This window comes from Sturnira hondurensis, unplaced genomic scaffold, assembly GCF_014824575.4.
Source record: "Sturnira hondurensis isolate 20B ecotype Veracruz unplaced genomic scaffold, ASM1482457v3 Scaffold0014854, whole genome shotgun sequence".
Lineage (NCBI taxonomy): Eukaryota > Metazoa > Chordata > Mammalia > Chiroptera > Phyllostomidae > Sturnira > Sturnira hondurensis.
Window position 1 is genome coordinate 9,865,771 of NW_028087485.1, and position 24,821 is coordinate 9,890,591.

The window sequence follows — 24,821 nt, forward strand, 5'->3', positions numbered from 1 at the left end:
GGTAGGTTTGGAGGCCGGAAGCGGAAAAGCGGGACTTCGAGCCACAGCCAATCGACGCCGGAGGCTGAATCGCCGAGGCCGGTTGAACGTGTGCTGGGGAGGCGGATTCTTCCGGAGGACCGAGAGTAGCTCGGTAGGTTGAAGGACACTGTGGAATTCGTGCTGTCTGCAAGGTGGGTGTGGAGAGGGCCCCGGCCTCGGGCCTGGAGCCACAGCCTTGTGGCGCCGGCCTAAGATCCGACCATTTCTAGTCCGGGAATGCCTCGATGTCTTCCCTTTGTGGGGCGAGGGCGGTGGGGGACGGAAAAGGGGTTTGAGATCGTGAGGCCCGCAGTGCCAGGGGTCCGACAGTGGCTGCGCAGCCCTGCGGAGAGGCTAATAGGTGCTCCCAAAGGCTTCCGTGGCTCCCGAAGGCCCTTAGATTGCATTTTTCAGTGGAGAAAAATGACACCCGCAGCGGTGTCTTCCAAGGTCATGCGGTGACGTGATAGTGGATCAGAACTTGAGCTTTTGACCCCCATCTCTGGCTGCATTATTCTTTTTTCCTCGGTATGTCCGTAGCAGCTCGTTCTCGCTGAGCTGTACTAAGGAACCTCGCCAGCCTGACCTCCTTTAGCTGCGCCGCAGCCTTTATCAGAGCGAGAGTGAGTGTGGCCGTCCCCTACTGTTCTCCAGACCCCGCGGGAAGCGGAATAGATTTAGACGCCAACACGCTCCATCAACGGGAAGGCCTTTCCTAGGAGGTAGCCAGGATGGGGAATTGTAAACTCCTTGAAGTGCTGGAGGCTGGTTCTGGTACCTGAGCGTCTCCCGGTCGTCTTTGTGTCCTTCACTTTGTGATCTTCCCATTCTGGGAAGATGTCCAGTCAGACAGGGAAACAGCAATATCGAGAATCAGAAAGTAGCTAGGGCCATTAATCACTTGAGGCCTTTTCCGAAATGCGCGTTTTACAGGTGAAGAAAAGGCATAGAAGGATCAATTATATTTGATAGCTGTCGCCAGTTAATTACAAACAAAAGTGGGGACCCTATTGCTTTAGATTTCCTCCCAGGCTGACATTTAACAAATAGTACACTTATTCTTAGGTAATTTTCTCCTCTATTAAGCAAGTTGCAGTTCAGTTATTCCATTAAAGGGCACTCTGCCACAAAGGTTTCTGATCTTTGCCAAAAATTAACCAGCAGTTTGCTGAAGAGTGCAGACCTGAGTGTTTCCAGGCTTTGCTCCCATTGTTTATCTCACCAGCAACATCACGCGTTCCACTCCCTGCTCCATCTCAGCCTCTCAAGAGTCTTCCTTTAAGACCCAGACTAAAACGCAGTTCCTATGCCATGTGCTTCAGTCAGGATTAGTCCTCTGCGGGCTATCACAAACACCAGACTGCATCCCACTTTGTGTAGAGAGGGCTTTAAATCACCTTAAATTGTTTTAGTTGCACACCACATCCTCCTAAATTTGTTTGTTTGTTAGGTACAGATAGTGGGGGTTATCGTAATAATTTGACAAAAGTTAAATCCTTATGTTCTGTAGGGTTTCTCCTGGAAACCCACATAATACTATTAGTATCCAAAAATGTATCATGAAGGTAAATGGGGTGGGGAATTTGCCTTTAATAAGTTTAGTAGAATGAAACAGTTAATATAAAAGCCATGTTATAAAGGTTTCTGATCATAGAGATGTTCCTGCTTGTGCTGGACAGGCCAAGGCCACCGAAGGGACCCAAGAACGTTTGAATTTCCTTAATTGCTCTAAGAACGTTCTTGAAACAGTTCAAAATTGAGGTCATTTGTCCAAAATTTTCATTGCCAATTCTGTGCACGTGGATGCCTCTGAAGGCCTTTGAATGGTAAACAGAAGAGTGCCAGTGTCGATAGCAATGACTGCCTCACAGGTCTCCCTCTTCCATTTCAACAAGAGCCAGCTGTACAGCTGCCACTGCCTACCAATCTCGACCGGACCTCGACCGGCTCGTCTGTGTTGCCAATCGACTCGGCGTGGCGTCGGTCGTGGTAGATAGGTGGTCATACATACGAGTTTTTGAGCATTGTTCTGGTGGTCTTTGAATGTGCCTTTGCTATTTCTATTATAAGAGAAATACATGTCTTTGTAGAACACATACATACTATAGCTATAACTCCTCTGAAAAGTTTGCTCTGTGTTCTTCCATTGTTTTCTGTTAGTCCAGTGTTTTTCAAATCTGAACGTGCATCAGAAACACCTAGAGGGCTTAATAAAATGGGTTGCTGGGCCCGAGTTTCTGATTCAGTAGGCTTGAGTGTAGGGCCTGGCAGTTGGCTTTTCTAACAAGCTTCTATTGATGTTGATGCTGCTTGCCCTCTGGACCAAACCTTGAGAGCCATTGATGTGCTCTGTGATACAATGTCCAGGAATAGGGTTTTAAAAAAGATTTACATGAGGGTGTCTTTTCATGTCAATGCATAAATACACACATTATATTTCTCCCAGTAGAAATAAAACCATCATTTTATCAGGCTCCTGTGGGTGGACTTTTAGTTTTTCTACTTTCCTTTTTTTTTTTTAAGAGAGAGGGGAGAAGGAGGGAGAAAGAGGGAAAGAAACATCAACATGAGAGAGAAAAGATGGGTCAGTTGCCTGTCCTACGAGCCCCACACCCCAGCTGGAAACTGAACCCACAACCTAGGCATGTACCTTGAATGGGAATCCAACCAGTGATGTTTCTGTTTGTGGGACGATGCCCAACCAACTGAGCCACACTGATCAGGGCTCCAGTTTACTTTTGTCAACAGTGTTTCAGTCACCATAGACTAACCATGTAACATGTTTCCACTTTGTAATATTTCTATAAGGCTAAATACCTGGAGAACAAATGAACCAGGCTAGATAAAAGGGTATGCTAATTTTATAATTTGACAAATACTGCAAAATTGCAGTTTAGGAAGTTATTCCAGTTTACGCCCTAGGCAACCCAGGGAGCGCTTGTTATCTACCACACTACCACTGCGGCTTATTATCATAATTTTATCTTTGCCAGTCTGCTGAATACTGGTCTTATTTTACATTTCTTTGATCGTGAGGTTGGTTATCTTTTTTTATGTTTTGCTGTTTTGTTCTTTTTATTTTCCCTTCCTAAGGGGATTAAATGTCTGCCCCAGTTTCTAACAGGATTTTTTCATTTTTACTGTTGATACTTACACTTAAATCTTTCATCCGTTTTGGTATTAGGAATAAGGATTCCAGCTTCCCCACACCAACAGCTACTATGTGTCAACTCCATTTAGTGAATGATTCCTTCTCTGCCTTCCCGTGGGGTCTTAAATTGTTTAGAAGAGAAATTGTAAAAAGAGGGGTTGTGAGTTGGGCTGTTTAGTTAGTGGTTATCCCTCTGTGAAACTTTGCAGTTTCACAAGATCTAATTTTTAAGTAGTCAGTCTTATAATTGATTAATTCCATTTACATTATACCATGGTATATAGGTAGAGCCAGGAATGAAAACATCAAGCAATATTGAGTCAGTGGGTGGACTTAGAGACCACTCTGTTTACTTCTTGTGCCAGGATTTGATGTATAGTCTGGATTGTTTTGTAAAGGCAACCAAGGTAAAGTCCTCCTTCCAAAACTTCTCATCAGCAAGGTTTTTTCTTGGATTTTAGCAAAGCAAAAATCTTTGCTACTGCTATATCAGACAAGACATACATTAAGAACTTACAATATTTATATGTAGTGATTTTTCAGATTTTTTAAGCTTTTAAAAAATGTCTTTTTAAAATTGCATCCAAACCAATTTATTGTTGCCTTCTTTCTTTTTTTAAAAGATTGAAATCATGGCAGGTCCAGAAGCTGATGCCCAATTCCAATTCACTGGTATCAAAAAATATTTCAACTCTTACACTCTCACAGGTCGAATGAATGTAAGTACAAATGATATCTTTAAGCAGTTATGTTTTAGAATAATTGTGATGGCAACTCCTCTTTACTTTTTCCTTTCTTCTTCAGTGTGTACTGGCCACATATGGAGGCCTTGCTTTGCTGGTTTTATACTTCAAGCTGAAGCCTAAAAAAAATCCAGCTGTGAAAGCAACATAAAAGGTAAGGAGTTGACATTTAAAAGTTTATAACTTAGCCATTTTGATGCTAACAGTTTTTTCCTGTCTATAAGAGTAAATCATTTTCATTATGCAAAATTTATTACATACATAGGGGAAAAAAGAGTAATGGGATATTACCCATATCCCATTACACTTGAAATTTTAGTTACTTTTTGGTTTAGCTCTTTTTTGTATATTTCATTTCCATTGGCCATGATTAATACCTGTGTTTTGTCTTATAACAGGTATGTTCTCTATAATTTGCTTGTGGATATATGGTTTATTTCACAGAGGAAATGTTTCCTATTACATTTTGTTTTAATATAAATAACATTACAGTGAACATTTTGGGGCATGACATGACGTCTCTGCCTGTGATTGTTTCTTAGACTCAAGATCTTTACCAAAGGGTTGTGAAGCACCTAGCTTTGTAAGATGTCATCTTTCACCCCAGCTAATGTTGAATAATATCAGTTTTTGGTTTTTGTTCATTTGATGGGTAAAAATAATCTTTTTGGTGAAGTTGTACTTTTTTTTTTGCATTTGTCTTTTTCTTAACATTTTTTTCATTTAACAATTGGGACTTTTGTCTTTGTGAGGATCTTACTTCTCTTGTATAAGCCCTTTATGTAATACTTATTAACCAACTTTTTAAGTCAGTTGCAAGTATATCTCTCTTTTTTTGCTAGTGTGCTAGTTTCAAGGTTTCTTTTCATCGTCTTTTATTTTTCAATTGCAATTGACATATTATATTCATTTCAGGTGTACACCCCAGTGATTATAGATATTATATAACTTACTAAATGAGCGTATCAATAAATTTCATACCATCTGACACCACACTACTAGAATGTTATTGACTAAATTACCTATGCTGTACTTTACATCCCCATGGCTATTCTGTAACAACCAATTTGTACTGCTTTTTTTTAAGGTTTTATTTATTTATCTTTAGAGGGGAAGGGAAGGAGAGAGGGAGAGAAACATCAATGTGTGGTTGCCTCTCGTGTGTCCCCTGCTGGGAACTGGCCTGCAACCCAGGCATGTGCCCCGGCTGGGAACCGAACCTCAATCCACTGAGCTACGCCAGCCAGGGCCCAATTTGTAATTCTTAATCTTCTCTTTTTCACCCCCTTCACATCTGGCAACCATCAAAATGTTCTCTGTATGCCCTGGCTGGTGTAGCTCAGTGGATTGAGCATGGACGGGCCTGCGAACCACACGATCGCGGTTCGATTCCCAGTCAGGGCACATGCCTGGATTGCAGGCCAGTTCCCAGCAGGGGACTCACCAGAAGCAACCGTACATTGATATTTCTCTCCTCTTCTCCTTCCCTTCCCCTCTAAAGATAAATAAATAAAATCTTAAAAAAAAATGTTCTCTGTATTATGAGTCTGTTTCTGTTCTGCCTGTTTGTTTATTTTGTTTTTTAGATTCAATAGTGATAGATAAGTATTTATTGCCTTTTTATTCTTTTTGTTTTTTTTTTTTACTTTTTTTGTTTATTTTTATAGTTCATAGTCTTTTTTTTCCTTAAGAACCCCTTTAACATCTCGTGTAATGCTGATTTGGTGGTGATGAACTCCTTTAGTTTTCTCTTATATGCAAAGCATCTTATATGTCCTTCAGTTCTAAATGGTAGCTTTGCTGGGTAGAATAATCTTGGTTGTAGGTCCTTGCTTTTCGTTGCTTGAATATTTCTTGCCAATCCGTTCTGGCCTACAAAGTTTCTTTTGAGAAATCAGCTGACAGTCTTATGAGAGCTACCTTGTAGGTAACTAACTACCATATTTTGTTGTGTATAATGTGTACTTTTTTGCCCAAATTTTTTAGGGAAAAATGGGGGTGCACATTATAGATGGGTAGTACTAATTCAGTATCTATATAAATGTTTTTAATTATTTTATTTATGCTTATGTGTTAAAAGTGCAACTCTATAAAGCAATAATGATATCCATATGCGAAATAATACCCTGGAATTATTGTTTTGTTTCTGAATATAAATAAATAATTGAATTAAAAAATTAAAACAAAAGATTTTTTGCCCTGGAAGTTTGGGCCAAAAACGTTGGTGTACCTTATACACAACAAAATACGATACTTTTCCCTTACTGTTTTTAAGATTCTCTGTCTTTAACTTTTTACGTTTTAATTATGATGTATCTTGGTATGGATCTCTTTGGGTTCATCTTGTTTGGGCCTCTGCTCTTCCTGGACTTATATGTCTAGTTCTTTTACTAGGTTAGGGAAGTTTCTGTCATTTTTTCAAATAGGTGTTCAATTTCTTGCTGTCTCCCTTCTCCTTCCAGCACCCTTGTGATGTGAATGTTGGTAAGCTTGAAGTTGTCCCAGAGGCTCCTTATATTATCTTTGGGGGGGGTCTTTTTTTTTCATTCTGATTATGGTTTTTTTTTTTTTGCTTCCTTATGTTTCAACTCACTGATTTGATTCTCTGCTTCATTTACTTTGCTGTTGGTTCCCTGTAAATTATTCATTTCAGTTAGTGTATTCATTTCTGAATGGTTCTAAGTGGTTTCCATGTCATTATTTATGGTCTTGAAGTTTTCACTAAATTCATTGGCATTCTTACAACCAGTGTTTTGGACTCTGCATCTAGTAGATTGCTTATTTCCATTTTGTTTCTTTTTCTGGAGTTTTGTTCTCTTCTTTGGGACATGTCTCCAATTTTTTGCAGCCTCCCTGTTTGTTCCTATGTATTAGGTTGAGCTGCTATATCTTCCAGGCTTGGTAGAGAGGTCTTATGCAATAGGTGTTCTCTAGGGTCCAGTGGCACAGCCTCCCCAGTCACCCAAGCTTGGCACTCAAGGTGAGCCCTCTGTGTGTGCCATGTACACCTTCCTCTTGTAGTCAAGCCTTGAGTGCTATTGGCACATTGGTGGGAAGGATTTATTCCCAGGCCACTTAGCTGCAAGGACTGCCTGTGACCACCAACCACTGACCTCCAACCACCTTGGAGGATCAGCTGTGCAGGGACCCACCCCACAGAAGATAGCATTTCAGTGGGATTCTAGAGCCCACTGAATCTGCCTCTTGAGTGTGTTGCTTGTGAAGGTGATTGGGTGATGCATTGACGTGGTCTGAAGTTGCCCACTGGGTGCGCTGGTTCTGGGGCCTCTGGAGAAGTGCAGCCCAAGTTCAGCTGCCACCTGTGTTTTGCCCTATGGCTACCTGATAGGAGGTACAAAGCAATCTGCAGATGGCTGCTACTAGTGCTAAGCTTGGAGTTGTCCAGGAGAGGCCAAGCTGCAAGCCAAGGCCAGCTGCTGCTAGTGCCAAACCTGGGGCCACTTAGCAAGAAGTACAGAGCACACAGAGGCCAGATGCTGCATGTTTGAGAGATTTTAGGAAAATCTGAAGCATGAGCCAAGATAGGCCATTCATAAGGAAAAGCCACTGGACAATTTGGGTGGGCCTGAAAGTTGTGTGGGGCGGGGTCTCAGGACTCACCCGGGCCAGTGAACAGTGTGAGTGAGGTTGATGGAGACTCACGGTGCTGGACTGCCATCTTTCTTGGGTGAAAGGAACAGTGGTCTCTGCCAGCAGTTTGGCAGAAAGCTGCCCCGCTCAGCTCTCTCCCTGATGCCAGACGATTCAGTTCCTTCTTGTTCCTGGTGCCCTTTCAGCTGCCATCTCAGCACTGGAGTGCAAAGGCAGTGAGTCCGAGGAAGTCCATGGGCACCCTTTAAGAGGAACTGCTTAATTCCCTAACTAGGGAATTTCTGTTGAGCTAGGTTTCAGGGTGTTCTGTAGTTTAAATTTTGATGTCATTGGCTTCAATTTTTCATATAAGTAGTTCTGTCTTTTCTTAAATCCCCTTTAGGCTTCATTTTCTTCTTATAGTGTCCCCAACCCCATTTCCCTATGCTAAAGTGAAAATTTGTGTTTCACAGTAGATGTGCAGAAAACCCAAAATCCAGATCTTTATCTAACATAGGTCTCCACAGGTAGAAAAGTTTCCCTCTCCTCTTAAGTCTTCCCAGTCCTTAGGGGACTGCATATCCCAGGATGCAGTGGTCCATGCCTTATTCCTGACAAATATATTTTCAATATCCCATGTTAAGTACCTCTTAACTTTATGTAGCCCCTATACAAATAAACTGTGTCTCAGATATCAAATAACAGATATACACTAGATAACATACCTGTTTTCTACTGTTTAAAGTATTACTTTATATAGCCCTGGTTGATGTGGCTCAGTGGATTGAGTGCTGGCCTACAAACCAAAGGGTCACCGGTTCGATTCCCAGTCAGGACACATGCCTGAGTGCAATGCAGGCCAGGTCTCCAGTAGGGAGTGTGTGAAAAGCAGCCACACACGGGTGTTTCTTTCCCTCTCTCCCTTCCTTCCCCTGCAGATAGATAGATAGATAGATAGATAGATAGATAGATAGATAGATAGATAGATCTTCACTAAAAGTTACTTTACATATTTGACTTTTCCAGTAACATACATTAGGATCATACTGAATTGTTGACAGTTCTTTTGTTAAAGGTGGAGTGTTAGGGTAAATTGTATAAGGCTGAGATACACCTTAATTTTGGGGTGGGTTACTGACTCCTTTGAAAATTTGATGAATTTGCCTTCAATTTCAGGGGGTTCGTGGATAGTCCTATACTGGCAATTTACTGAATATCTTAAAAGTAGAGTTGAACATGTTTGTGTCTGAACTATTTTTGCTTTGTTTATAGGATTCTAAACGGTACCTCATCTGTTAATTCCCCAAGCCTGGAGAAGCTAATGTCAACTCATCATGTGATACTCAATTTGTACAATAAATTATGAACCTGGAAAAGCTGGTTGTCTTTATTTACAAGATATCAAAAATATAAAAACTGTACAAAATGCAACAAAGGCAAAAAACTGGCAGTGACTTGGTCTGAATTTTAGTTTCCCAAAGCAAGGCTCAGTACTGGAGGTAAGCAACTGAAATGTCTGTCTGACTTCAAGTGTACAAGGTTGTGTATAGCCATTTTAGCTGAAGTAGAACATGAAAGCTAAACTTCTTCACCCAGTTTCTAGAGTGTTCAGGTGCACTCAAGAGTCTGACAGGTGCAAACTCAGATGTCAGTAGGTGGTTGTACTTCATCTAAATCTTAGAAAGAACTGCAGTTCACCCTACCCAGTTACATACATTCCACTAGTCATGGGCCAAGCAAAAATGTTAGTGGATCATTTAACATAGTATTTGAGTGCCATACGTTAACTACATTTTTACAGCAGAAACATAACATGCTCATAGAATTCTTCAGCTAAAATTCATGATGGTATTATATTACTCAATTTGAATCTTGAAGCAGGATGAGTTATTGAAATCAATTTTTTCCTAAACATAATAAATTAAAATAGCATTTGAACAGAAAATGCATAGTTTCCACACATTCCAAAGCACCAGAAATGTCCCCTCCATGAGCATAATACCTCTTATTCAACTAACAGAAATTAGTTAAATGTGGTTGCTATAGAAACGTGGGACTGTCCTGTTCAGATTTTCCCAGCAGCATACTTCCAGATCCATATAGACAAAACATTCTTCGTAGCTTAAATATTAATCACTGAGGTATTTGCTTTTAGTCTCCCTTTTTCAAACAGTAGCTTCCAAAGGTCTTCAATACCGATGGTTTATTGCGGACTATAAGCTCCTGCAGCTAGAACCAAGTTTCTTCGAGTAAAATGGAGATGTACGACTGGTGTTGATTTGGTCATGTATGTTCCCAACAATAACTCCTGTGAATTCTCAGGTAAATTTATATGCCCAGTAGCTGTAGTAAAGTCATCAGTCTCTAAATCTTCAAACGCTTTGACAGCATCCCATAACCGGACTGTATTATCCATTGAACCTAAGGGTAAAGTCAAAGGAAACCATTTAGTAGCATCTGCCCTATTTAGCATCTGACATTTTGCCAAGTACACTTTAAGTATTTACTGTATGTTTCTGGTGAAAAATCTAAACCTGATTAACAACTCTGGTCCTGCTAAAGGAGCACTTCAAGCAGTAGTGTAACGTAACCTGAGAGGTCAATACACATGGAGGGTGATGCTCTGGAATCACAGCTAAAAAGAAGAAAAGCCTGGAACAGCAGGACTTTGCCATTATTAACACTCCATGTTTCCTTTTAACATACCATTTACCCTTTCCCACAAAGCCATTTCCAGTTATTTACCTGATGCCAAAATTTCACCGTCTCTACTAAACCTGAGTGAACAGACTGTATCAGTGTGTCCTTTTAATTCTCCAACCATCAAACCATGTCCAATATCCCAAAGGAGAACTCTGCCATCTGTTGCTCCTGTAGCCAGAAATCTCCCATTGGGAGAAAATGTCAAGGAATGAATTGGTCCCTAGAAAAGAAATCCAGGGAAAGAATCAAAAGCAGGGCTAAAAATACCTAGGAAAATAAGAAAGAATTTTGAAGTATAGTGGTATGAATAGTATCCAGAATCTATGTGTCACTGGTTCATTTTTTAAAAATACATCTCAAAAGCAATCGTGCATGCTGGAATACCAAAAGTGTGAAAATACCTTGTGTCCAGTGAAGATCCGTACACAGTTCCCATTCAGGACATCCCAGAGCCGCACGGTTCTGTCTGCAGACCCCGTAGCAACATAATTAGAATTTGGATGGAATCTGGTACAGTTCACATCAGCTAGATGGCCAGCAAATATCCTTAAAGGCTGATAGTGGTCTGTAGCCCAAAGCCTTTTAAAAAATGTATTAAAAGCAAAAGATGATAATTAGCATTTAACTATGAAATGCCCAAATTTTATCCAAAATAAATAATCCATGTGAAATGTTAGTTCCAAATGGGTCCCCCTCACTATTACCTAACAGAAGAAGGAATGATTGAGGCTAACATTCTTAAAGAAAAAGTTGATCTGGTACAAACATTTTTTAACTTTATAATTCTTGAGTACTCTCCTCTCCTTATTCCCCTTCTCTCCTACCCACCCAACTTCTAGTCTAACCAATACCAAAGTTTTGGCCACTACAGTTTCTAACCTGAGCTACCTCGTCCTAAACTTTAAGGAGGTGATAGAGAAGCAGCGGTTCCACAGTAGCAGGGAAAAACCAAGGTTAAACAGCTGATGGAAAGCAGGGGAAGGTAAGTTAAAAAGCTACCTTGAGAAAGAAAAACTACTCAGGACTTTGGTACAAACATAATCATAGACGGTAATACTTTTTCCCCAAATTCATTTTCAAATAATGAATTGTAAATGCTCACAATCTCAGAAAGTTGATCCTGAATAACAGAAGTGAAAATGAGTTCGGCTGGAGGTTTATAATCCCCAACAAGAACCCTTTCTGTTCCTGACCAGACCCCAGTGTAAGGTAATAGTGTACCTACCGAGCTACTCGGTCGTGGCCCCCTGACACAAAATAATATCCATATGGAGAGAACTGTGTGTCCCAGACTGGGTAGTTGTGTCCTTTGTATCCTACCAAACAAGTAAATGTCTGAAGACTCCACAATCTAACAGTTCCATCCTCTGAAGAGGAGAGTAGGTAGTTCCTGAGAGAAGAGAAAATAATATATTTGATTCCCAGAATAACTTTGTTACCAGTCCAGTTTCTGTACATCTGAATATATTAAATATAGCTGATGTGCTACATCTCACTTTTAATCTATACATGAATTCACAGTAATTGAGTGGAAGTACTAACCAAACTAATGTTAGCCATGATATTCTGTATCTACTGAGCATCTACAGAATGAGGTTCAATTTTTTTTAAAGAATATTAGGGGAGATAGCAATTCTTTTTTTAAAAAAAGACTTACTTTTAGAGAGAGGGGAAGGAAGGGAGAAAGAGAGGGAGAGAAACATCAATGTGTGGTTGCCTCTCACATGGCCCCCAACCCAGGCGGGTACCTCCAGGCGGGTACCCTGATTAGGAATAGAACCGGTGACCCTTTGGTCCGCAGCCTGTGCTCAATACACTGAGCTACACCAGCCAGGGGAAAAAATAACAATTTTTTAAAAGTAATACACAGGGCTAATGACAAAAACTACACTCAAATAAGGTCAATTTAAAAAGGCTTCTAAGAAATGTCATATGTCCCTTAAAACTCAATCTTTGATTTTAAAATGAATCTATTTTCCTGTCCTCTATGAGTTGTATAAGAATTTACAAGGAAGTATCTCTGACACAAAAGCAGAAACAACACTACAGACACATGAATAAAATACATTTTTTGAGGATAAATACCAAAGTTGAACTATTCAAAGTATGGTCTTTACTGAAATCAAGTTTTCCTCAAGTAAAAATACATCATCTGTCTAAATCCTATCAAATAACAAAAACCTCATTCTCAAAGGCTCATAAAGATGAAAATCTTGATGGATTAGAAGCTAGCATCGATTCAAGTAAGATATAAATGGGATAATGAATACAAAATACCCTTCCCCCATTTCTATGGGATATTAGAGATCATGAAAAATAAGCAAATACCTATTTATGGATTTCAAATTCCATTTTCGGTATTCTCTTTATTTCTTTTGATTACAGAAAGATAATCTTCAACTAATAGCTAATAAGCCTTTAATATCAGGAATCTGTTACAAATTTGGAGATGATGGAAGATAGCAGTAGCCACAAAACCAAAACAGGAACCCAAAGAAGCAATTCAAACCAAGGGTTATACAAAACCAAAACTAATTTTTAAAGCCAGCAAACGCTGAAGTTGTGCATCTTCAGTCTGTAAATCTGGGTATATGTTCAGTTGCTACCCTGTACACCCAGGATCAATTAGCAAATGGCATGGTCTGAAGGACAATGACTGACAAGCAACCATGAGATTTTTCTAACAAATTTTCCTAACATTTGTATAATATTTCCAGTCTGTACTTTACCTGTCTGGACTGAAGCTGGCTCCATAGACAGGTCCACTGTGACCATACAAAATCTTCAACTCACTTGCTGTTTTCTCATCCATGATTCTTTCCAAGACATCATCTGATTCTTTGTCTATGAGGCTAAGATCTAAAATGGTTCAGAAATATGAAATTTTTTAAGTACATTCATTAAAACATTTTAAGGTAATCACATCACAGTTGAGGAAAAAAACTAACATTTGAACAGTTCTGCCTACATATCAGCCCCCGTGCTGATGCCTCTAAATTAGGTGATACTACCACAAGGTACAGCGAAGGACAGTGAGGTGCGGAACAGTTCATAATTAGCCAGAGTGTACACACTACTCAGTGTGGAACTAGGACTGAAAGTCAAGATAGCCACTACATCACAATGTTTCACAAAAATAAAAATGGAAATATTAAATTACTGAAAATATTATCTTGTTTAAAAATACATCAAGAAACTTTCTTCAAAATGGAATCCTGACCTTATTCTTTTAGCCATTTTTATGTCTAAAACAGAAAACATTCTCCCACAATTTACGTCCAAGGTTTTAAAGATTTTATTTATTTTTAGAGAGAAGTGAAAGGAGGGAGAAAGAAAGGAAGTGAAACATTGATGTGAAAGAGAAATACCGATCGTTTGCCTCTTGCACGTGCCCCCAACCAAGGACCAAACCAGTGACCCAGGCATGTACCCTGACTAGAAATTGAATCAGTGATCCCTTGCCTTGGGGAATGAAGCTAAACCAACAACCAAGTCACACCAGTCAGGGCTACTTCAAAGATTTTTAAAATACACAATCAATCATAAAATGTTGGATTTTTAACTGTAAGGAGTTTTTCAGCCTAATCCCCTCATGCTACAGAGGAGAAGACTGAGGCCCAGAGAAATTAAACCAGTCTAGTACCCCAGTCCCCTGCATGCCACCCAGAGCACTTCTTACTACTGGGAATGTTAGTTAGCATTGTGAGTTAAAGTAAAAAACAGTGCAAGTCAGCTCAGATCACAATCTCTTGTATATATTCTATGGGAAGCAAGATGGGTGCAAACTAAGAGTTTACATCCTGACAGGTCATCTCGGTCACCTGCTGCTTGTTTGACGCTCCGAAGCTTTTTGGGAGTCACAGACCACACTCTGACAGTTGAATCTGCAAAACCACCAGCAATCAAACTAGAATCATCAGTGACGTCCACCGCAGTAAGGCCCTGCCAAAAAAAAAAACAAAAAAGAAACGCAGCTTTATACTAAACAATATCGTGTTAGGGGAGCAAATTACAATCACATCCCAGAGAATAAATAATGATAGCTATTTTTCTGTCATCAGTTACCCCTTTTTGCCCTCCAGATTTGGAGTGCAGAACATGAAACAAATGTTCATCATTTTTGCACTTTACTAAATATATCCTCAGCAGCGTATTATAAAGAATCTATAAAGATGTGGAATTCTTAATAAAAAATACTAAGTTTCTATAAGTACTTAAACCAAATTCAAAAAAGATGAACTACAGTCTCCTCCTCCTCAAAGGCTAGCAGAGGACTTCTGACCAGAGAAACCTGGGGCACACGTCTGCAGAATTCTGGTACCTACAAGCTGCTAAAGTTCCTTTAAATGTCATCTTCTGTCTTTTCACAGCAGTGTCCCATTCTCCTTTCTTAACAGCTGTCTTTAAGCTATATTTATGTCAAGAGTTTAAATAAGAAACTCCATTCCAATTAACACATTTCTTTTACTAGTATGTCACCATTTTACATGCTATTCCAGGCAGAAGTTGCCCAATTATTTCACCGACCTGGTAGGCATTGAGGAATGTATAAAAACAAATGGAGGGTAAACAGTCTGGCCCAAGGCGCACTCGTTTGGTGGTTTCTTTCATATTCATTATCTTATCCAACTTATCTGAGTCTTTCAACTCAGGGAGAGGAATTCTGTGAAAGAAAAAACAAACTAGGGATCACTAAGAAACCAGAACCTTGTAGAACATAACTCATACCTCCACACACGTCTGAGGTGTTTTCCTCACCTGTTTTGAGGTGGAGCATTGGGATCTTGTTTTTTGCTTTTGGATCCAATACTATCTTTTTTAGGTTTCTTCTTTTTAGGTTTTCCTTCTTCATTTTCTCCTTCTTCATCCTCATCATCCAAAGGCACTTCAATTTCTGGCTCTTTTAATAAACCAAAAAATACCTACAAGTCAAAAGGGCCAACATTTTCTTAAATTAATTACAATTTTTTGTTCATTAATATATTCTGTCCATATCTTGACAGATGGATCACAATTAAATAGTCATTTATACCCGGAAGCAGATCCTGCATTTGTCTACCCAACAGCCAATCTCCCCGTCCTCACTAACAGAACCCAGATTTGTTGGAGCAGCAGTATGATCAGTTAAACAATTTCTGTTCATGGGCTCCCATTCAGCTAGGAATGGCCATAGTGTCATACCGGCCAACTGATGTACACACAAATGTACAATGCAGGGTTTTAGAACACAATACTGTGTCCCTGATAAAAAGGGAAAGATTCAGCAGGGATATGCCTTTCGTCCCCCCCTCTGCCTTCCTGGAACGCAGCTGCAAGGCTGGCGCTGCAAGAGCCATTTGGGAGCACAAAGAAGAGAGCCACATTCTAAAGAGGACGGAGCAGAAACAAGTAGCCAGGTTCCTGATGGCACTGTGGAGTCCTCGCACCCGCCCAGGAGGGCCTTCCTCTGCAACTCACTTCATGGGAGAGAAAACCCTTTACTTGTTACAGCCACTGTGGCCAGGGTTCTGTTAAATGCAACCACGCCCCAATTCTCACTGACATTTATACCATCCTTACAACATGAAACTTAGGGTACAGTGTAAAATCATTCCCAAACTAGCTGTAAGAAAAATGTGTAGATGGAAATGCTACAGTTTTTCATAATCTGCATTATATAGTTCTTAGGTTTATTCCCATACCTTTGATTTGTTTGCCTCTCGTTTAGCCTCTCCTGCCAAACTTCCCACCATCGCATCTATCTGTTGCTTACTACGCGGCATCCCATCAAAGATGTCAATGTAGAGGTGCTCCTGAACTATGTTCCATATCTGATTGTTCTGTTTCTCCTGAAGATGCCTCTTCAAGAGTTGGTACGAGTCACGGGAAATACGCAGAACAAATTTACTTGTTCGAAAATCCAACATGGTCTCATTCCCTTTCATGTGTTCCTTTTTGGTAAGACTAGATAACACTCGTAGGTCATCTTGGTAATAACATTCCTGATCTCCATGGAACCTGTTTCAGTGATTTTAAAAAGTCATTTTTCAATGTAATCATTAAGGGCTCTGCCTCTCCCCCATATATTTATAAACATACCAGAATATAGTCAACGTGTCTGAATAATCTTGGACTAAGCTGTAGGATCAGAAGTGACATATTTCAAAATGATTACAATTCAGTTCCTGAATTCATCCTAAAAATGACCAATTTAACTCTCAAATAAAATGCAGCATAAACATTTTAAGAGAACCTGAAATAAATAACAAGCAAAGGAAAGATAAGATGTCCACCACTGGTAGACAGTCTTTTCAATGTCACCTTTGGCAGACATTTGAAACTCCAGAAACTTTGCTTTACCAAATTTTATGTTCTCTCAAACCCACTTCTAAGAACTTTTTTATGGAAAAACTTCAAATGTATACAAAAATAGAAATTAGTATAATGAATTCAATGTACCTATCACCCAGCCTCTCAACAATAATCAATACATGGCTTTCTCATAAACCCACCATTTTTCATGGTTTCTTATATAATTAATACCAGGCATACCTGTTAAATATCAGTACTTTAATAATATGATAGAGAACAAAGAACTGCTGACACCAAAGAACGAGCACTTCCATTTACTCACCATTACCAAAGGCAGTTAAATAAAGCTTTCAGCCTTGGTAATAACTAGTAAAGTTAAATGTACTTTTGTTTATAAAAATCTTAATTTTCCTAATAAAATAAAATAAAAGATTACTTGGCATTCAATAAGAGCAGCAAACAATGCAGAAACATTAAGAAAACAATGATTAAACATAGTATGACCCTAGCTCTGACAGACACATTGCCGAGATTGTGTTATCCTTTTACGACTTGTCAAGATGTGACCTAAGGGTTTCTAGGATTTGAATGAACCCGAAATCTCAGCCTCTGAGTGCTGGTATCAGTCACTGCCCATAACCTCATCTGAGCACTGGATCCAGGACTGAGAAACTGTCATGACGAGGAGACAGGAAGTCCCCTCTGATAACCCAGCTTCCTATGTGAGATGGCTATACCATGAGAAAGGAAGTTTATTGACAACACTGCAAGAAAAGTTAGGTTAGGGTATGCCCTGGCTGGTGTGGCTCGGTGGACCGAGTGGCAGCATATGAACCGAAAGGTCACTGGTTTGATTCCCAGTCAGGGCACATGCCTGGGTTGCAGGCCAGGTCCCCAGTTGGGCTTCTGCAAGTGGCAACCAGTTGATGCTTCTCTTACACATCGATGTTTCTCCCCCTCTTTCTCCCTCCCTCCCCTCTCTCTGAAAAAATGAATAAATAAAATCTGGAAAAAAAGAGAAAAGAGAAGTTAACTTAGGGTAGAAGTTCTGTCATCATCAGCCTTAATTTTTTTTCCAAATCACTGAACTACAAAACATTTGCTCCATACGCCCTCCATTAGGCATCACAGAGTAATGAATAGATATAATGGCATAGAGGCCAAGAGTCCCGAGTTTTATTATTCCTCCACTACCACCTGTGCTATCTGACAAGTCCGAGCTTCCAGGCCTATTCCTTACACTAAAGAGCTCTCCTTAAAACTTTTAAGCACCACCTCCTTCATTTTTTTTTTCCTGGATGGAAAACCTTCAGAAGATTTCATTCAGGCTGCAGGACTCTCCTATCACTGCCTCCTTTCTTAAACATTCCTTCCCTTCAACATCTGTAACTCAACACTCCCCTGGTTTTCTTCCCATTTCTCTGGCCTCTTCTTTTACCTCTCTTCTACTCCAAATGTCAGAGATCCTTAAGGCTTGGGCCTAGCCCTCTCACTGACTTATTTCCAACCCCTCCCAGACAATCTCATCCGTATCCATCAATACTACACACAGCTCCAATTTATGGCTCCAGGCCCTACCTCCCCTCTGAGCCCCAGAGCCTCACATATCATCCACCAATCAACTTGACATCTCTTAAAAAGTGAAAGGCATATTCAAATCTGAACTTAAGATTTTTCCACCACCTGAGAAGCCAGGTCCTCTTCTAGGGTTTTCTATCTCAGTGAAGGGCACTCCTATTCAGGTGAGGGAGCCAGAAACCTACAGGTTATCAATAATACCTGCCCGGGTAGCTTAGTTGGTTAGTGTTGTTCCAATATGCCAAGGTTGCAGGTTTGACCCATGGTCGGGGCACATATAAAAATCAACCAACAAATGCATAAATACGTAAAACAAAAAATCAATGCTTCTCTCTCTCCCCCTTCTCTCTCAGATCAACAAACAAAAAATGTTTAAAATCATAATATCACCTTCGTCTCCCTCACCTCCATAACCAAGCCGTCACCGATATGCCCACTGCCTCTCACCAACACTACCGCACCCTGGTCCTGTTTCTCAACAAGGCTGCCACTGGCACTCGGGGCAGAACAATTCTCTGCTACTGGGACTGCCTGTACATATCAGATCATTTAGGATCTCTAAGTCACCTGCTTCCCTCCCCAGTCATTATGACAACCAAAAACGGCTCCACACATTTTCAGGGGAGCGGAACAGTATCACCCCTGGTTGAGAACCACTACCATAACCTCCAAAACTGGTCAGTCTACAGCTATTCTTCTCCCACCACCTGTTTTCCCCACTGCATAAGAGTCCTTTCAAAATGAAATCTAATAATGACATGGTTCTTCAATGACTTCTGTAGCAGAGATGCCTCACTGTCCCCAAATATCCATTTTTTTCTTTTTCACTTTCTGTTTAAAGATTTTATTTATTTATTTTTAGAGAGAGGGGAAGGGAAGGGGAAAGAAAGAGAAAGACATCAATGTGTGGTTGCCTCTCACACGCTCCCTACTGGGGACCTGGCCCTCAACCCAGGCATGTGCTCTGACTGGGACTCGAACCAGCGACCCTTTGGTTCAGACCAACACTCAGTCCACTGAGCCACATCAGCCAGGGCCCATTTTTTCTTTACTCCTCCACAACAGAACACCTGATTAGAACACGTTATCTGAGCACAATGACACCTAGGTAAACAGCACATTTCCTACCTCCTTTGTAGACAGATATGACCATTGACTAATGACATGAAAAAGAAGAAATGTGATTGCTTAGAGCCATCTTGTGCCACAGGCCGAAGCTGCGCGACAAGGGTGGTAGAGCAACAAGGCAGAGAGTGCCAGCGTCCTTGCTAATCAAGGACTCCATCTGAGCCCTGGACTGACAAACTTCATGAGAGAAAGAAATAATCTTTTATCGTATTTAAGCCTCTAGTTTTGGGGTTTTCGGTCACTCTCAGTCTAATCTAATCCCAACACAGCTTTCCGTTGCTCATAAGATATTTTATTTATGCCATTATGTGTGAGTTTTCAGTGACTCTCAGCCAAATCTAATCCTACACAGTAACACCCCCTACTACTCTTACAATAAACAAAGACCTTCGGCATGGCCCAAGGGCCTGCCTATTCCAGCCCCTAACCAACTGTCCTGCTTCGTGTTGTCCCACCCCACCCCCACACTCCGCTCCAGCCATTCTGCCCTTCCTTCAACTGCATACCCACCATGACCCCCACAGCCACAGAGCCCAACTTTCACACAGGCTTTTCCTCTTCCTTTCATCTGCTTAACTCCTACCCAGTCTTCAGATCTTAGCTCAAGCACCACTTCCTCTGGGAGCCTTCCCTAACTTCTCCAAATAGAGAATCCCCATTTTAGGTTCTCACAGCACCAGGTACCTCTCCTTCAGAAAGTGCTTTTTGAGTTGCAGTCTTACACCTGTGTGGTCACAGATGCGCATATACATCACACACACGCATATATTCTATGTGTACAATATATAAAAACCCACATACTTCTCAAAGAATGATTTTGCTTCATTCTCATGTTGATTGTAGACTAGTTCCAAGTACATGTGCACAAAGAGAGGGTAAAAGAGTTGGGACAGCTCTGCCCGATGGCAGTCCAAAGAACACTCGATGAAGTGTTTCAGTCCACTATAGTACTCTTCGTACATCGCGGGGTCTCCTTGCTGGTTGTAAGCTGACAGCACAGCACTGACGTCTGGCTGGTCTTCCACAGCTACACTCCCAACTGTTTAAAAAACGAAAAACAGCTTTCAAGAAAATGACCTAACATGCAGCAAACACTAGGGCTGTTTTGCTAAGGTCCAGAGGTGACTGATGTTTGTCTCCTCTCAAAATTTCGTCCCCAACCCAATCACGTTATCTTTTAATGCGAGTTTGACTTTGTTTAAAGCCAAACTCTTTCAGCTTGCCCATCTGAAAGCAAAATTTTCAAATCAGTAACAAAAGATCCAGTATTTTTCCTCAAGCTACCTTATTATAAACACCAGTTTAATAAAAGTTGGTAGTGCAAATGGAAGAACTTCATTCATCTTCTCTCAAGCCTCAGTGCAAATGGCACCCACGTCACTAAAACACACGCGCTGCAGTAATGTTCCCGTTCTCCAAATAAAGTACTTTGTAACCTTCCTGTAACATCCTATCCTGTATTAACTTCCTATGTGTACCTCTCTCACTCCTGTAAGCATTCCAAGGGTGGGAAGGACACACTTTATTTATATTTCCGAAACAATTTCCAAAACCATCATCTCAAGGCAGTCAACTTGAGTACTTATTGGTAATCAAGATCCTTATTGGATAAGGATATTACCAAGTAAGGATGCATGTGTCAATAGAATCAGAGTTTTATTGTTGGAAATATTTAAGCTGAAATTATAGTAGTTAGGCTGTTTACTGCACAAATGATATAAATTATTTTGGTTACTCCGATGGCCTTTTCTTTTCCTCCCTACTGGTTTCTGAGTTATGGTCTAAAATACAGGTCAAGTTTCTGAAGAGGTGAGAGATTACAACAAAATAACCAACAACATAACTCATCCATCTTACTATTTCATTCACAAAATTCAGCATTCAGAGAAAATTCTTCTCACTCTGACAGGGTATCTCAGATGGTTAGAGCATCATCCAAATACCTCAAGGTTGTGGTTAAATCTACATACAAGAATCAACCAGTGAATACATAAATAAGTGGAACAATAAATCCATGTTTCACTGTCTCTCTCCCTCTCTTTCTCTCTTTCTTCCTCCCTCCCTCACTCTCTCTCTCCAAAATCAATTTTAAAAATTCCTCTCAATCACATTTTTCACATTTGTCTATGGATTACAATGCTAAGTATTCCCACTTCATTTCTGGCAGTGCCACAAGACTAGGTCTCACAGATGCAGATTAATTACCTAGAGGCTCTGCCCTGGATAATTTAATTCAACAAGCATTCATTATTGGCTCGGGGTCACTCTGACACCCTACATTGTGTGTGCGTTTTACTGCATGGACTTTGTGCAGCTGTTGTTGAGAAAAGCAGGCAGGCCCTCAGTTGTCAGAAATGGGTAGCCAGGCATAAACTTTTCAATGCCAGGCATTTTACATATATGACAGCCAAGCCTCACGATAACCCATTTAATAGAGTGAAACTCAACCTTAGTAAGGATAAATTAATCAGCATCACGCTAGTAAAGCAACAGAGACACGATCTGAATCCAGGTTTGTCCAACGCCAATTCCTAAATAAGGAATATTTAGGAATATTCCTAGGCGTTTGGAATATTCCTATTCCTAGGCGTTTGTCCAAAGCCTATTCTCAAATTCTGCCACACGTTTTGGAAGTATTTATTTAAAAAATGCAGATTCCCAAACAGACTTCTACAGGGTCCGATTCACTAAGTTTGAATTGATGCCCAGTAGTCTGCATTGCCCCCACAGATTTAACAGGCGAGGCAGTTAGCCTGTATTTTGGGAAACACTGGCTACGCTGTGTTCCATCACTCACTGGCTGCACAATCGAAGCAAGTCCTTTGGCTTGTCTCCCTCTGTTTACTCATCTCTCCAACAGAGGTAATGTGTACCTTACCATGGGACTGTGAGAATTAAGATACAGAACCAACCTAAAGTATTTCTGGTACTTAATGTACGCTACTAGAATTATACAAATATTGTCAATGTTCGTGCAGACCTGCACAGGGCTCCAGCGCCCAAGTAAGGGGAAAGGGACCAAAATCCTGAAGGTCCCCGCTCTCCGCGCCCACCTTCCCCGTACATCCCTGTGCTCAACAGCTCTCCTCAGCCTCTCGCTGGAACTGACAGCTCTACCAGGAGGGTTTGACTGCGCAGCCGGCGCACTAGAGAAAGGGGCGGGCATGTGGCCCTAGAGGCGGGCCCAGGAAATTCAAAACAAGCCCGCAGAGGTGCAGGCCTGCCAGCCCCGGCATTCCCGGCTTGTTCCTTCTGGTGCCGGCGCTGCCTCCCCGGGATCAGCAGGCTCACCTTTCCCCGGAGCCGCAGGACCTGTTGCTGATCCCGAGACGGCGGCAGCGCCCGAAGTGCCCGTGCCCGGAGGGTCAGGGACCGCAGGGCCGGGAGCCGAGGCTGCCACCCGGCTGAGAAGCGCGCTAGCCGCCTCGGCGCCGGCGCCGTCCACCTCTCCCGGGGCTCCGGAGCCGGTTGCGTCCTCCAGCAGCCGGGCCTCACGGCGCAGTGCCTCTTCGGCCTCGCGGAGGTTGCTCTGCCGTAAGAACTGTAGCACCGCCAGCAGAGTCGGTCGGTCTTGGGGAGCGCCGGCCTCCGGAGCAGCGGCGGGCACCGGGGCCGCCCCCGCCGGGGCAACAGCAGGGACAGCCACGGAAGGTTTGGGGGTCCCACCATCCCCGCCGGCAGACGACGCCGCCACAGCGTTCCCGCCGCCGCCGTTGGGGCCGTTGTTGGTAGTGCCGCCGCCACCTTCGCCAGCGCCGTCCCCCGCTTGTGGAGATAGCAGTGTTGGCGGTCCCTCCGCCTCTAGCTTGACCGCCACCTCCGTCTGCTCCTCCGCCAGCGCCGCCATCTTGCGGCTGAGCCACCTTGTGCCGTCAAGTGTGGTTGAGTTTTCGCCACATGGAGGGCGGGGAGGAGCATTTTACGACATCTCTGGAAGGCAATTTATGGTAGTAGGAGGGGCGAGAGAGAAGAAAAAGAATTCGAGCGAGAGCAACTTTCAAAAGGCAGGAAGTTAAAGTTAGTGAGCGCCTATTGAATTTGCCTGAAAATAATTATCATTTATTGCAGACGAGCACTATTCAGGCACAGTGATGGGCGTTTTACATTATAGGAGCTTTAATTCAACAATTTTATAAGGTACTATTATCGTCAATCTACAGTTGGCTTAACCGAGATCCAAAGAGATTAGGTAATTTGCCAGAGTCACACAAGAAAATGAAGGTTTGAATCCGTATCTTTAACTCAAAAGCATATACCACTTGTCAGAGGGAGGCTTTTGAAATACTGGTAATGTTTTATATTTTGATCTGGATGGCGGTTAGTTTTTTTCCTTTTTTCGTAGTTTTTACTTCAGTAAAAATTGGGCTGCACTACTAAGCTTTGCGAACTCTACAGCACGTTATATTTCAGGGAAAAGTTTTCAAGTACCTAAAGTTTGTGACTGAGATGTGTACATTGCGTATTTGTGCTGTTTTTCATTATTACAAATTACAAAGTTTCTGTATTTTCCTTGTATATCTCAAAATAGTATGGACCATTTTGCATTGTCTCACTTGAACCTCACAATTCTGTGGGGTAGGTGCAGACACGAAAGGTGAACCTGAGACATTGGGAAGATCTAGCAGAGTTGTGCAGGTTGTTGGTTTTGAGTCCTACTCTCTTCCCTTGACCCTGATTTCCCAGGCGAATGAGATGGAGCAAGTTGCTTCAGTCGCTCTGCCCCAGTCGCCCAATTTCTAAAATAGGGAAAATAATAGTGCCTACCTGATAAAGTTGTGTGAAGATTAACTGAGATAATGTATACGTAATACCTAACACATGATAAATAGATATTGGTTATTTTTACTTCATCTTTAAAGGTGTCATGTAGCCCTCACTGGTGTAGCTCAGTGGATTGAACGTGGGCCTGCGAACCAGAGGATCATGGTTCAATTCCCAGTCAGGGCACATGCCTGGGTTGCAGGCCAGTTCCCAGCAGGGGACGCATGAGAGGCAACCATACATTGATATTTCTCTCCCTCTCTCCTTCTCTTCCTCTCTAAAGTTAAATAAGTAAAATCTTTGAAAAAAAATACCCTGTAAATGTTAAAGTCCAATCATGATGTTGACCAATCATGATGTTGATGGTGATCTCAAGACTGAAATATAAAACTAATCTAATTGGATACACAAAGTAATATGAAACATGGTGGGGCGGGGGTGGGGAATGAGTAAGAATTGATTAGTATTTACTTAGCACTGAGGAAGAGAGAGAACCTGAATGGTACATGCTTATGGGATAGGGAGAATTCATCCTTTTCCTCGGGATCATTCAACTAATTCTTCTGATGTAGCATTCACTAGTTGGTAATTAATTGAGTACTTAGATGAGAGGTGCCATGAATAACAAGCCCAGATGGCCCTGGCTGGTGTAGCTCAAAGTATTGAGTGCAGGCCTGCGAACCACATGATCTCGGTTCAGTTCCGAGTCAGGGCACATGCCTGGGTTGCAGGCCAGTTCCCAGTAGGGAACATACGAGAGGCAACCATACATTGATATTTCTTTTAAATAAATAAAATCTTTTTTAAAAAAACCCAGATGTGTTTACTCTTCCCTGTATAGATGTTTTACCCCA

General features: G+C 41.5%; 2 protein-coding genes across 2 annotated transcripts; one reads left to right on the plus strand and one right to left on the minus strand.

Annotated features, from left to right (window-relative positions):
- The first annotated feature begins 71 nt into the window (after positions 1 to 71).
- Positions 72 to 8,882, plus strand: ATP5MK (ATP synthase membrane subunit k). Its single transcript, XM_037064021.1, has 4 exons — positions 72 to 173; positions 3,796 to 3,891; positions 3,977 to 4,069; positions 8,779 to 8,882. The coding sequence occupies exons 2-3, from the start codon at positions 3,805 to 3,807 to the stop codon at positions 4,064 to 4,066; spliced, it is 177 nt and encodes a 58-aa protein (XP_036919916.1). The 5' UTR covers positions 72 to 173; positions 3,796 to 3,804; the 3' UTR covers positions 4,067 to 4,069; positions 8,779 to 8,882.
- Positions 8,872 to 23,070, minus strand: TAF5 (TATA-box binding protein associated factor 5). Its single transcript, XM_037064020.1, has 11 exons — positions 22,498 to 23,070; positions 20,008 to 20,245; positions 15,891 to 16,206; positions 14,968 to 15,131; positions 14,737 to 14,872; positions 14,031 to 14,151; positions 12,939 to 13,068; positions 11,435 to 11,599; positions 10,611 to 10,788; positions 10,252 to 10,429; positions 8,872 to 9,927 (listed from the first exon to the last, which is right to left on the minus strand). Exons 1-11 carry the CDS (start codon positions 23,051 to 23,053, stop codon positions 9,710 to 9,712), a joined length of 2,400 nt encoding a protein of 799 aa, XP_036919915.1. The 5' UTR covers positions 23,054 to 23,070; the 3' UTR covers positions 8,872 to 9,709.
- Positions 23,071 to 24,821: the final 1,751 nt, after the last annotated feature.